Consider the following 14,459-nt stretch of genomic DNA (forward strand, 5'->3'; position numbering starts at 1 on the left):
AAAAATAAAGAGCTTCTTGTATTAACCCGGAAAGGCTTTCTATGTTAAATATCAGCCTGGGGGGCTTTCTGCCAGGGGCTGGTTGAGGGATTGGCCGTCTTAAGTTAATTGGCACCTCCAAATTGTACACCATATGCCTGTATGTGTGTGTGCCCTGTAATGGATTGGCATCCTTCTCAGGGTGAATCATGCCTTGCACCCATTGACTGACTGACATTCACTAAATCACTTACACCCTGATTTTAATTGTTAATGATAATGTATTATGCTTAAAGTCAACAAAATAGAATTTATAGTGGATGCATACATCTTTCCATAAAATCACTATCTCATTTTTTGTTTGCCTCTGTCTGTGCTCTACACACAAATTGTCAGTAGGTGCTTTTAGAGCCCATTTGCAGGCTTCTTTGGATTTATAAAAGGATAAAAGGGGTCAAAGGAAAAATACTTAAATGCCATCATCAGATTATTATTTTTTTCCATTTTATTGCATATCAAAAATACGTGTTACAGAATTATGATTGATCATTTTGCAGGAAACATGCAACAGAAAAGCAAAATACGAGCCTACTTTATGTTATATGCTTCTAAAGGTAAACATCAGTGAATGTAATAGTGACAGACTTTAAGGACAAAAGCTTATAAGTGTTATTTGATTAGACAGTTTCTCTCTAGACCAGCTGGACTAGTGAGTGAAACAGCAACTGTTCTCTTTAACGATAGAAGAGCAGCACTGCTGATTCGGTCATCTCCTTCGAGGTGCTCCACTGTTGGTTGGTGCCGTAACCGTTCCAGTCCCACCCTGCAAAATCTCCACACTGCCGGCCATCCCCTTCAGCAAAATAACCCCCACCTCCTAGGCAGGTCTACAACACACAGAAACAAATCCCACAATCGGAAACTAACCAAAACATCACAGCTGGGGTTCCCAGTCTGGTGAAAGGGGAAAACAGTTCAGAGTGTTTTATAAGTTTTTAAAATAATAAGTATCTGTCATCATGTACAGAAAGGTCCAATAAAGCCATACTGCAACTGGGCTAATTTAATCCTTTTCCTTAGGACCTGGGCTACTACTAATTTAAGGAGACCTGTTCAACTGTCCTCAAGGACCAGACTTATAGACTCTCCATAAACATCAATTACATTGCTACAGATGTGGTATCTTCATCTACGGCTACTGCTTTAGCATTTGAAACAGATGCTTTGTTCGAGCTCCTTTATAACGAATGTGAACTCACATGCTCGGTGTGACATCCAGTGGGTTTGACTCCAGAGCACATCGCCAGAGCTGCTTGCTCAGTATTGAAGACGCGGAATGTCACATAGCCGGGCTCAAATCGTCCTGGGAGTGACAAAAGTAATAGTGGGAAACATGCACAGATTTCTAAATTATTCCATATCGTATTAGATGCTAATGTGACCGTCGCTGTTCCGGAATGAGCCGCATGAGCTAAAGGAGATCTCCCTCAGCCCAGGCAGCTGAGGTCCCTGCTACGCACAGCGTGGGCGATGACGTCACCGTATCCGAACGAGCTCCGCTACACTAATGTAGGGTACTGTATATCTTAAGTTTTTGTGAACAACTTAATAATTCTGATCAGTGAGAATTAAAGATGGCTAATGGACATCCTTTGTTGTTTCTCACTCAATCTGAACTTTATTAATAAAGTCCTTATTGTGTTTCAAAGTCAAAGACTTTTGCACAGCAGTGTATTAAGTGTCATGAAGCCATGCAAATTAAGAGTAACCTTTTGAAAACTAAAGACTTTGCAATCATAACCACAGGGGCAAGCAAATAAATAAAGTGAACTTGTGAGTCATCCACCCCATTAGTTTCATGGGGGTGGGGATGCTGCATTAGTCTTTAGCTTTCCAAGGTCAAAACTCTAGTGACGACATCAAAGCTGATAAAATAAAAAAAATAAAATAAAAAAATCCCCACCTGTGAAGCATATTTAGTGGTTGATTCACAAATTCTCTTAATTTATTGGTTGCCTCATATTAGAACAGCATAGAACTTGGACTGTGGTACTTCTCTCATAACAAAATGTTCCATAAGATTTATTATATGTTATTAGCTTTACTTCATAAAAAGAAAGGAAACTTAAAATGAAATGATTCCTAAAACTTTAAGCGGTGCATAAAGTGAAATAGTTGAATCAATTTCATACAGTACGCAGTCGTTTGACAAATGGCAACAGACGTTAGACACTTGGATACCTACCTCTAGTTTCTGGGCCGTATAGATGAGCGGTAGATTGTGCGTCTCCTTTATCATAAACAATTGGAATGGATGGGCCATTATTGGTAAGACACTCTCCTTCTTTGTATTTCACTGGGTAGAGCTAATAAACAAGCAAAGAAATATTGTGCTTGAGAGGAAAGGGCAATAAAGAACTCCGACTAATTGCCTTTCTAGTTTCTATTTTAAAATAAAAAACACTGAAACTGACCTGCTGGTGATCAGTTGAAAACGCTAAAAGAAATATTCAATCCTCAAGTGGAAAAATGAAACACTGTATAGTTTGCACTGTAGCAACTGCGGCAAGTGTAGAAGAGGAGGTTGTGCAAGAATCTCTCTAACGTTTTCCTTTACTCAGGACCTCTGACACCTATCTTTACCTTGAATAGCTTATAGAGGTTTCCTCCATGCAGTGTGAAGAAGCTGGTCTCAGTGTGGTATCTCAGAATGGCCGAGACTTTCCAGTGCTCTGTCAGAGCATTGTTAGGAACGTGCCACACAGACAGATTCTCAGCCTCAATGTCATAGTATGCTGGGTTCTAGAAGGAAAAGATTAAGGGAAACGTATTTCAAATAAGAACTTAAAAACAACATAATGAATAAAAACTTGCATGAAATGCGCGAAAAGAAGGAAGAGGTTTTTCTTGAAATGAGTTGAAAATGTTAGACATTTTGAAGTATATCTCATCTTGAACAACCATTGCAGGAAAATAATGGACGGCTCAGCTTAAAATAATTTTAAAAAGTCTCTTAAAAATATAACATTGTGGGGGTCAATACTTTGGACGTTTATTACAAAAAATCTATTATGCAACAGACCCATTTCATAAATACAAAAGCCCAAATATAGTTAGTTTATTCATTTATTTCAGTTGTTTGTGTTATGCAGGAGTGAGTCTTATTGAAAAAGGCAGAGTTGCCAGGCTCACAAATCCACTCACCTTGTAGTCGTCTGAAGTGGCCGCCTCAGCAGATCCGAATGTCACTTTGTTGGACCAGCTGCCATCTCCCCCTGGGACGTTGGGGTTGTTCCCTTGCTGGCTGGACCAGCGGTCACCCACAGTGCATTTCCCATACATGTTGTTCTCATGGACACTGGCCACCAGAGTCCAGCCTCCCCCGTTGGTGGTCATGTCACAGAAGGTCTGATACAGCTCCCCGTGTCTGGAAATCAAGTAGTAAAGGCCATCTGAAAGACAAGAATTGGACAGGACTGACTTATCTCACTGCACATGAGGTTGCAGTGATCACCTTAGAGTTTATACCAAACATGCTGGTGAGAAAATTGTATTTTTTTGTTGTTTAAAGTTGACATTAGCTTACTTTTTATAGCATATGGCCTCTTTCCACTGTAGCCTGTCCCAGAGGTGAGAGACATACAGTCTTCATGAACTGAGGAGTGTGACACAGCTAGGTTTTGGAAATTAAAGTGGTGCGTAATCAGTGCAATAAAGTAAAAGCCATGATGACTGATACAACATGTTCCTGAGTACAGTCCTCTATGAGATATTATCAGCTTCTCTTGGCTGGCCCAAGCTCTCTTCTCTAAACTGGGGGGAGTGAAGAGGATTTACTGAACCATATTTAGTTAAAAATAACAAAAAAATAGCCATACCTTGTTGGATGCCATACTTCTCCTTTATTTCCTTGCAGCTGTGACCAAGATACTTGAACTCTGGCAGGCTTTTGCATTCTTGTTCATTATTATTGTTGATTAATGCAGTGTCTGAGGCTGGAAAAACATAGAATGTGCCCACTGGGTGGGAAACATTTGGCAGAAGATCAATGTTAAAATGTAGAGAAAAAAAAAGTTCACCTTACTTTTCACCAGCCGGAAAGTGTGGTGCTCAGACTCCTGACTCCCACACTCCCTTAAATCACTGTCAACAAACACTTCCCAGATCTGGTTCACTTCAGCTTGTTCTTACTTGAAACGTTAATTTGAAAAATTACACTTTCTATGTTTACTTTCTAATTATTATATATTATTATATACAGTATATATTGTTTACATTCTAAAAAATTTGCAGGGTTCAATATGACATACTTTACAGGTAAATTAAAATCTCTAATTATTCCAAAACTAAAAACCATTCAAAAAGATCTAAAGTGTAAATTAATGCAATTAGACAGAGTTTAGTTGCAACAAAAAAGCAGTTGCTGGCGGCCCACTTACGAGGACTGGGAGCAGGAAGCCCTGATGTAATAGCTGAAGTGTACACCAGATCCCAGAGAGGGCAAAGCTGACTATCTGAATGACCGCAGAAGGGCACATTCAGGAATCATGACAGTAAATGCTCTTTAATTAAGATCAGACCGAGTCATTTTTTCTAATCCGGAGGGACAGGGATCCAGGTACGAACTCACAGGTGGATCTTTGCTAATCTTCACCTCTGGAGTCAGTGCTGTTCTGAGGTAGGACCAAAGATGCAAACCCACAATATTTGCGCTACAAAACGTGACTAAGTAATTTTGTCTAAATGAGGATAATGCAATAATTGTTTTTCCTCTTGATTCTATACAATTATCAATTTCCCCTATGTGTTTTGATGCTGTAGCTGATGCACAGATGCCAGTCTTTGAGACTGCAAAACATCATAAAAGGCAAATTAGCAAGCCTTTGGAAAATGTGTCTCAGCCAACTAGTTAACCATAATTTTCCATTACATTAACCAAAAAACGTTATAAAAGGGAAGATGTAAATAAAACTCACAAAAAGCTTATTGCATCAGTAAACTTACATGATGTTGGGGCACAGATAGCAGTCTCCAACAAAGCACAGAAAAAGAAGATAGTCCAGGATAACATTTCTAAAAGGAAAAGGAAGTATTCGGATAAACAAGTATAAATGTATTGTAGCTATTGCTAGAATTTAGCTTGAAATCAGCTAAGCAATAACTGGTCAAATTCAGATAACCCTCGAAATGGGCTAATATACATTAAATTGGAAACATAAGAATTTTCCCAAGGATTAGCTTACCAATATCAGAGCAGAGAAAGTCCAATCTGTTTAATACTTCTTTAAAAAGCACCGTAACGTAAAGTTCTAGGTTCATATAAATATGTCAACAGAATATGAAACAAAACCCCTAAGTACTATAAACTGCCAAGTTACAGAGATAATTTTCAGCTGAAAAAGTCCTGCTGCCATAACACAGCAAAATGAATCAAAAGAGATTAACCTACCAGTATGCACAAGTACTTTGTTCATATAGTACTTCGCTTAGCAATTATAATGCCCCTAATGAAGAAAACAGGAATTAAAACATGTATTTGAATCATACAGGAGTGCCTGAGGCACTTTACATTCCTTAGCAGGTATATTTCTATAGAAGGGGTGGTGACCAGAAGGAGTTTCTTTGATAGAGGTCTTGCTTTCAGAAGGAGAAAAACAGTGCTTTATTTTACCTTTACTGGGGCAAATGTGAAAATATATTCTAAAAAAAATACAATAACTGATAATAGAAACCATAATATTCAGGTTGAATGGAGTCATGTTACTTTAGAAAACCTAGTCATACAATATAATCATAACTCATAATCAGACATTCCTTATGGCTCAATCAATTACAGCTGAGCAGAGAAACTTTAACCTTTTTCCCCAAACCTGACACTACTAATTCCAGCTCTTTTTCAAAATCTAGAAAAGATTAAAATCTTTTTTTTTTAAGATTCCTTATGTTTTAGGTTCAACAGCATATTACAGGAAACGCAACACTACTAAGATCACATGGACTCAAGCACACAGTCGTTAATTGTACGGAGAACAAACGACTACTATAATGACTAACACAAAAGCGAAATCAGCTCTCATATGTTCAACACATATACAGTGTCAATACCGCTGGAAAAAGAGATTAATTACCTGACAGAAAAAGGTTACCACCTATGGCTTCAAATGTGGACTTGCTTGCCAAAAGCTTCAAACAAGTATATCTTCCAGTTAATCTTTTACTTATGTCATTTGATGTACTGCTGTCAGAGTTCCTATCACAATGTTCTTGACTAATCTTTTTTGGGGGGGTCAGCAGAAAGCAGCATTAAGGTTTTCTATTTGCCAGTGTATGGAAACACATGGATCGATTGAAACTCTTTTGTCATACTTCCCAGATTTGTATTTGGGTATTACGAAATCAGATACACAGTGTTACACACTGAACAAATAACCCTGGGATGCTGTTTCCCAGTCCACAAGAGTACAGGGGTGAAGCAATCTATTGGGCACTGTTTACCTAAAACGTCGGATCACTTGAGTTTCTATTCCCACTGAAGCTTTCATCAGAATTTGAGATATATTCCCACATGCCATGGAGCGGAAGCGTTTACAGGGAAGAGATTCTCCTATTGCTGGAGTTGCAGATACACCTGGTGATAACAGGAAGATAAGGAATGATCAACAAAGACTAAGCCCTGAAGGTACGAATGTATCATGTATCTTTAGGTTGTTGACCACCTGTGTGCTGCCAGCTTTTTAAATTGAGTCGTTTACAATCGTACTAAAGTGTCTCAAAGTTCTAAGGTCAAAGTTACGGTGGGCCAAGGCATGGAAGACTCTAGGGTCAGGACTAGCTTTGCTCTGAACTGACCTCCAGCTGAGAGAACTGGAAAACGAATCCCCTTCATCACTCTCTCTAATAGTGCATTGGGCCACAGTATAGCCATTGAGGATGATGCAGTGGCTATAGAACAGGACAGGGCAACATTCCATTCAATCCAGGCCAGGACAGAGCCCTGAACTATGGTGTCAAAACCACACTCGGAGCAAACTGAGGCATCAAGACCCTTTACCACTCAATACAGCTTGTCAGTGCCCTGCAGGTCTCCTCTTGACAAGACCCTGGAACACTTCCAGAAATAATTTTTATTACTCTGCGCAGTAAACAAAATAATGTTAAGAACCCAGAAAACTGTTTAAACAAACACAATATGTTGCATTACAATCTGGGCTTGCAAATGACAATTGAATAATTTCAAAACAAGCAAGACATTAACTCTCAATTGTGCACTAACATATGTGAAAAACAATTACGTTTAAAAATGCTACATCAGTTTTTAAAGTGTTTTTATTAAATTGGATTTTGATATCTTCATGGGCCCATTTTGAGTTAACTTCTTACTTATTAAAACTAATTGCTTGGAGTTTTAATTATTCTCCAAATCTTTTTTTTTTTAACATGATGCAGTGTGATAGTTAGTGTAATGTTATTGACTTGAGTGACTATTAAAGGTTATTTAAATCCTTTTCCAGTTTCTGTGGATGGACAGGCAATGCATTTATTGAAAAGAATTGGTCACTTTTTTCATTTTGTAAAAATGTGATCTTAAAGGTCTGTATTGTGAAACAATGTATTGTACATTTCTACAATTTGACATTCAATATAATTTGTAAGACAAAGGTATTTTAAACCTCCTCAAATCACAAAATCATTTGAGCCTATTACTGTCAGTGATGATCTAGGTCTCATACCAGGAAATACCTGAGGGACTTTAGTGACCTGAAAAGAGTTTGGCTCCATTCCAGCACTTCAACAAGCAAAGAAGTGCAGGAGATTCTGTCCCCTCTTTAGACCTGCTCCAATGTTAGTGCTCCAGAACTATCCCAGCTCCACAATCCCCATACTGCTTTTTTGCAAAATATCTTCCTCTTCCCCCAAGACTCTTATTTTTAGACCACTAAGTAGGATCTTTTAGTTCACTTTTCTGACATTGAAAAGAATCAAAAAGTCCTGTACCCATTTAAAAAGAAACAGGGATAAAACTGAGGCTGTCACAGAAGAACCCCCCATCCCTTCAAAGCCAGGGAGATATCGATAGCTGGAGTAGTAGGTACATCAGCAAAACTTGCAAAACAAAATCACAGATGTTTTATGAGTTCATTCACAAAAACAAATGTTTTTATTCTCAGGATTTAAATATTGGAGTGCTGTTCTGCACTGCAGCAACACACCAGTTACTGTAAGTTATCCACAGGATTTCTACATACGGCTTACTCAACACATTGGGAAGACACTACATGTAATGAGTAAGTAAGGTGACAGGCAGGCAGGATCTTGATGCCGTAGCCACAATGTAAGGCCAGCAAAAAACTTTTTAAAAATCCAAAACAAAACCCATCGCCCTCTTCGGAGTACCAACTACAAACAACCCTTATGATCACTATAAATTGTTAGTGCTGCTCTCCCACATCTTCCAAAAACTCTGAAAATCATAGAAAAACCAGACTAAACATATTGCAGGTCCTCCAAACAAAAGACTGCAAACCTGTGTCAGCCACATCCTTTTAAACCCGGAGAGGAGACAGTTAATCCCTAAAAGCTTGTGTTCATTAGACAGGAAATGAGTGGTCAGTTGTGCTTTTGCCTCTCTGGAAATGTACTCTTTTGCCTTGCCAGCTCAGTGGAAACTATATGTTTTTTAAAAAGCATATTTGGGTCAGCCAGTCCAGACCAACAAAAATTCAACTGTGAAAATTTTGGGACCTACTCTTCCCTTATTTGAATTATTTTATCCAGTACATCTTAAAAGTAGGAAAAATTAAACATTTACCAGAAAGCCTCTTGCTAAATCTTTTAATGAAGGATATAATTCAAAACCCAGGAAACAAGGAACAGATTCCTACAGCTTCAATGTTACATAGGAGAGAAATATAACCTTTTTCAGGCACATAGCCAAGATGAATACCAGTGTGAACAAAAACCACGTATTTGATTACAATGACCTTAACACAAATCAGCTTTTCTATGTGCAAGTTCAAATTTGATTTTAGCATTGTCCCATAGTGTTTTAATTATCCGAAAGAAATAAAATTGTTTATTAGATCTTGGTGCCTTTCAAATTTAAATAATTATCACATTTTTTAATTGTATTAATGAAATATTACATATATGAATTATAAGCTAAATATTGTTTAATTATTTGAAAGAAATAAAAAGATTTATTATACTTTAGTGCCTTTCATATGTGACCTGGCTCTTTGAAGTCACTAATAAGAACATTATGATGTGAAAAAGTTATTCATGTCATCCAATGTATTATTGGTTAGTGTACTTAACACGTTTCCCCTGTAATCCTTTATTAGGATTAGCATTGACTGGTGCACCACCCAGCACCGTGTTTGCTTTAGTTTGTGTTTGGGAAATTAAAGGTGAGGTATGTTTGGAAACACAAGGGAAGGAGGATTAAGGTGGTGTAGTGAAGTACACAAACTCTACAAGAATAAAGACCGTTGAAGTTGCAGAAATCAATCTGTGCAGGTTTGAGATTTATATCAAGTTTATAACAAGAAGGTGGTCATGAGACCGTAAATACGATTGCACAAAAAAAAAATCAAAACAGTCCAGATTTTTTTGATTTCAGAAATCGTCAGGCATTCAAGTATGAGTTGAGTGTGTGACCGTCCTCGCCTGCACTTCAGCGGTAGAAAAGCAGCATTGCGGACTCCGTCATCTCTCTAGAGGCACTCCAGCCTTGGTGAGTCCCATAGCCATCCCAGTCAAGTCCTGTAAAATCTCCACACTGCCTTCCACCACCTTCCGCAAAATATCCTCCTCCTCCAACGCAGAACTGCAATTCAACACATCATCGTAATCAGACACCACAGCTTCAGCCTCGCTTGCCTTTATTGTTCTTTGTGATACTGAAGCAAAGAAATACACCTGCGTGCACAAGGACATTCATCTTCACTGTACATCTCCCAATCAATGTTTCTGCTGCTCATCACTGCATTCTAAATGAATTTCTGTTGCAAACTCAAATCATTCAATCTGAACATCCAAACCAGAATATTAGAGGGCCCAAGGGGCATCCACCATTTTACCTAGTAGTATAAGATTGCTGGGGCCTCTCTCCTTCTTTTAATCCTGAGGATTTTCAGAGTTTTGACTACTTAAGAAAAATAGTCATTATCAATGTGATACGCTCAAACAACGATGCAAAGTGTCTCTGGACCAAAGCCATAATTTTTCTTTTAATTCAGTTGGCACAAATTGCTGACATTTCAACACAGAAACACTAAGGTTCATTCTTATGTAAGAAAAATGCACATAGAGATGTTGCACTCACATGTTCTGTGTGACACCCTGTTGGTCTGACCCCTGAGCAGATAGCCATGGCTGCCTGCTCATTATTAAAAGCCCGGAAGGTGATGAAACCGGGTTTAAACAGCCCTGAAACACAAAACAGAGACCGATGAAACCTTCGAAGTCAAATACGGAAATAACCTTTATGTTAAACTTTAAAATTGAACTGTGAAAGATTAAAAAATGAAAAGAAGCCCAGTAATATAAAGGTCTTAATAATACAGAGCCTTTGACTGCTTCTTCTCAATGACCATTCCCAAGATACCATCACCTTACAGAAACTCATTTGCAGCTCTAACTGCAACTCATGATCTATTTCTCAAGGTTGGGTGGACATTGAGAAGTCCTTAAATCACACTCGGTTGACTTCATTTACAGAACCTGTTTGCTTGGAAAGTTTATTCTAGCCTTTAATTTTGCCAGGGTAAAATCTGTGACAGCAGGCTCAGCTGCTTTCTTCAGAAAGATTTCTCTAAAAGAGTTATTAGCTTCCAATTTTTTGTCTTGTGAGCTCTCATTTTTGTATTTTTTGCTTTCAAAATTTTGCATAAAGTAAAAAAAAAAAGTTATAAATGTCTTATGACCAAAAGACATTTATTGCTTACATTCTTAGCTGTTATTAGATTCTGTTTACATACTGAAGGTAAATTTTGAATGTTACAGCTATCAGAAATGCATCTGTATCGACAGTAATGCCTCAGGGCTGGTCATCGGGTGACATTACAGCCTTGAATCCTTAGTCATCCTCACCTCTGACACAATACCTCCTCTTCCTACTGATACACATTTATAAGTCACTCAAAACTGAGCTCCACAATGTGAGAATATTAAAAAACACAATCTGAAGATGTAAAAGCCCTGAATGGGTTTTGGAGAGGCAGTCATAAAATACTTCAATTTTGTACCTCTAGTGTGCGGGCCATACAGATTGCTAGTAGACTGTTCATCTCCAAGATCGTACACAATAGGAATTGAGGGCCCATGGTTAGTGGTACAGACACCTGCACGGTATTTCACTGGATAGCGCTGAAATAAAGAACACAGGGCAACTGTGTGAGACATCAAGAGACAATATCTGGTGCCAAAACAGTGTGATGCCATGTAGGGGCATTGATCCAGGTGGATCTGTGGCATCACCAAGCCATCCTCATACCTCCAGGCAAATTGTCTGCTCTACTACTATTCCCTTTTTTAGTACTCTACTTCCAGAGTAAGGTTGTATACAGTATCACCCCCTTCTGAGGTACTACACTAGATTTGAGGCATTTGGTGTTATTTACCTAGCTAGTTACAGTTATATCACTCACTCCTTCTGAGTGATAGCAATAGCGATAGGATTTCTGAGCCCAAAGCTCACAGTTACGTAGGCCCAGAGATCGGTCCACCCAAGGAGTTTGGAATACAGGAACACTGAGCCCTTCGCTTGTGGTATCCCAGTTCCTCTCCCAGTCTATTCTGACAACTGCGCCCCTGGCCCCTCACTCATGGACTCGGGGTGTCAGGTACAGACAGCTGTCTCACACCTACGTCCCTCATGGGTAGTAGCAGTGGAAATCCGAGTCTCAGCCGCTCCCGTCCACCCAGTACCACTCTATCACTTTCCTTCCCACAACGACCAAGCATGCTGAATTAACGCCGCAGTGTATTCAGGTTGCCTGAGCCGCCTCAGGCTCGTCTTGGGCTGTGCCAGGCAACCCTCTGAGTTTGTGCCAGTATGCAGCTACTGGTGGCTCCACCCTGTGCCACCAGGCTTCGTCACACATCACAAATAAAAAAAGACTTCAGAGCTCCTGCTCCATGATGTCTTTACTGCTACATTAGGCACACCAGCACAATGTCCACAGAACCTCCACTACTGGAGCAGAAACCTACCTCTGTCAGCAATGCACAACCCACAAACATTTAACCGTTAAGATCATGCTCTGCAACGGCCATAGCATGCAAAGTACACCTTACCTTGAATAAGAAGTAAAGATTGCCTCCATACAATTTAAGGAAGTTTGTTTTAGTGTGGTACTTCAGAATGGAGGCTATCGACCAGTGCTCCATCTGAGCATTGTTAGAAACATGCCACACAGATACATCTTGAGCAGTTATGTCATAATATCCTGGATTCTGAAGAGAAAAACAGGCACACAGAAAGAGATGCATGCTTTATTACACTGATAGAATCCTGCTGATGAAAAAACAACCTGAGAATAATTATCCAGGGAGCCACCTTTTTTCATTCACATTTTTTTGGCAGTTCACCCACCTTGTAGTCGTCTGAAGTGGCCGCCTCAGCAGATCCGAATGTCACTTTGTTGGACCAGCTGCCATCTCCCTCTGGGACGTTGGGGTTGTTCCCTTGCTGGCTGGACCAGCGGTCACCCACAGTGCATTTCCCATACATGTTGTTCTCATGGACACTGGCCACCAGAGTCCAGCCTCCCCCGTCGGTGGTCATGTCACAGAAGGTCTGATACAGCTCCCCGTGTCTGGAAATCAAGTAGTAAAGGCCATCTGAAAGACAGCAGGGAGAGGACGATCATTGATCCAGAGAGCGCCATAACAATTGCTAGCGTACTGTATACAGGTAGTGTGCATCCAAAATCCGACTGGATTGAATTTGTGCAATTTGGTGAGCCTAGACTAGCAATTATTTTTCATATCTAGTATTTAATCTGTACACAATGCTGCTATAATTATCAAGTGATGCTTTTCAATGTGCTGCCTTAGATCTGGTCACTTAACAGTTAGGAAGTGTTTTGTCAACAAATATGCTTGCTGATGTTTCCATCTTTTGAACTGGGGGAAAACTAAACTCCTAATTTTTCCATGTGACACAACATGGCCCTACCTTCACAAACTCCGTATCTGTCTTTAATTTCCTTGCAACTCCTGGCTGCAAATTTGATTTTAGCCAGCAGCTGACGAGTATCACTGTTGAGGTTCTGCAACTTCTAAACCTATGTGACAGGAAAACACATCAATAATACAATTTAAACACAGAAAACATAAATGTATATTCTTATTAAAATACAGTGAATGTACTGAATGTCCTATAATTGAGAAACGAGACCATTTTGATCCCATTATTTGAATTCATGCAGATACTGTCTAGGAAAGAAATTGCAATTCAAAAGGAATGTAAAGATGAAAAACCTGCCAAAATAACATGTTTGGCATGACTCTCAAAAATCAATGTAAATGCAGCCACACATTTGGGGTTGCTGGATCAATATGGATCAAGTACTTCACTCAGGGAATCGGCAGCAATATACCCATTCAGAGGACTAAACAGAATTTCAAACTGCTGACTTCATAAAAGTTCTAAGAAAGATATTTAGAGGGGAACAAAATCTTACTTACTTGATTTGGAAACAGTAATCTGAACGGCCAACAAAGCAGAGAGCAAGAGAACTGCCCAGTGCATGTTTTCCTGAAAGCAGAAACAAATCCTGAACCCACAACTATGCTGCACTTCTAAAAAGTAAAAAGTAAAAGCTCAAATGTCAAAAACACTTTCACTTCCAAACACAAGATGGCAACCATACCCAAGCACAACACATGTAACAGTTATGTTTTGTGACTGTTCGAAGCTGTGGTTTAGAGTTGTGTATGCAAGGAAAAGTAGTTGCATTTACCACCATCACAAAATAATTACCTGTTAATGTTTCCCCGTCCAGAAGTATTCACAAAAAAGCGATTCTCGCAGTCAGGTCTCAGTGAAAACTTCAGTGCAGCTTTCTGTTCCTCAGGTTATAGGTTTTTATGAGAATTCTTATCAGTATCACGGATGTGTACATATCATAACATTCACAGGTGTAAACTGAGCAGTAACTATATTTTGCAGGAGAAAACACATTATACAGTATGTGTGTTTTTCCAAAAGGTAATGACAAAGTAACTCTTTTAAATACTATGACATTTATTTAAACATAGAATGACTGGGTGTGCCATCTCCTGGATGAGTGATTGAAGTGTAATGTAAAAAAAAAAACAAGGAACAGGATATAAAAATATCACTAAATAAATGGCATCGATCTGCCATTAGGCTTCCCTTCCTACTGGACACAGCTCACCTGAAAAATCTGCAAAATGATTTCTGATGTAATTTAAATATAATGTAATATTCTGCAATTCTTTAGCTAAACCTC

General features: G+C 39.0%; 2 protein-coding genes across 3 annotated transcripts; both read right to left on the minus strand.

Moving 5' to 3' along the window:
- Nucleotides 1-461: 461 nt before the first annotated feature.
- Nucleotides 462-6,252, minus strand: LOC148643606 (intelectin-like). 2 transcript variants are annotated; one of them, XM_088616600.1, is made up of 9 exons: nt 6,108-6,252; nt 5,429-5,483; nt 4,984-5,052; nt 3,858-3,998; nt 3,184-3,431; nt 2,623-2,781; nt 2,225-2,345; nt 1,239-1,342; nt 462-866 (listed from the first exon to the last, which is right to left on the minus strand). In XM_088616600.1, exons 2-9 carry the CDS (start codon nt 5,451-5,453, stop codon nt 714-716), a joined length of 1,020 nt encoding a protein of 339 aa, XP_088472726.1. In that variant the 5' UTR covers nt 5,454-5,483; nt 6,108-6,252; the 3' UTR covers nt 462-713. The 2 variants fall into 2 exon arrangements, with proteins under 2 accessions (XP_088472726.1, XP_088472727.1); XM_088616601.1 differs by lacking the exon at nt 5,429-5,483 and having other exon boundaries at nt 6,108-6,241.
- Nucleotides 6,253-8,795: 2,543 nt separating this feature from the next.
- LOC148643607 (intelectin-like) lies at nt 8,796-14,130 on the minus strand. The gene is made up of 8 exons (XM_088616602.1): nt 13,967-14,130; nt 13,658-13,741; nt 13,160-13,268; nt 12,575-12,822; nt 12,277-12,435; nt 11,226-11,346; nt 10,304-10,407; nt 8,796-9,805 (listed from the first exon to the last, which is right to left on the minus strand). The coding sequence occupies exons 4-8, from the start codon at nt 12,764-12,766 to the stop codon at nt 9,653-9,655; spliced, it is 729 nt and encodes a 242-aa protein (XP_088472728.1). The 5' UTR covers nt 12,767-12,822; nt 13,160-13,268; nt 13,658-13,741; nt 13,967-14,130; the 3' UTR covers nt 8,796-9,652.
- Between the last annotated feature and the right edge of the window lie 329 nt (nt 14,131-14,459).

This window comes from Lepisosteus platostomus, chromosome 22, assembly GCF_059453375.1.
Source record: "Lepisosteus platostomus isolate fLepPlt1 chromosome 22, fLepPlt1.hap1, whole genome shotgun sequence".
In the NCBI taxonomy this organism is placed as follows: Eukaryota; Metazoa; Chordata; class Actinopteri; order Semionotiformes; family Lepisosteidae; genus Lepisosteus; species Lepisosteus platostomus.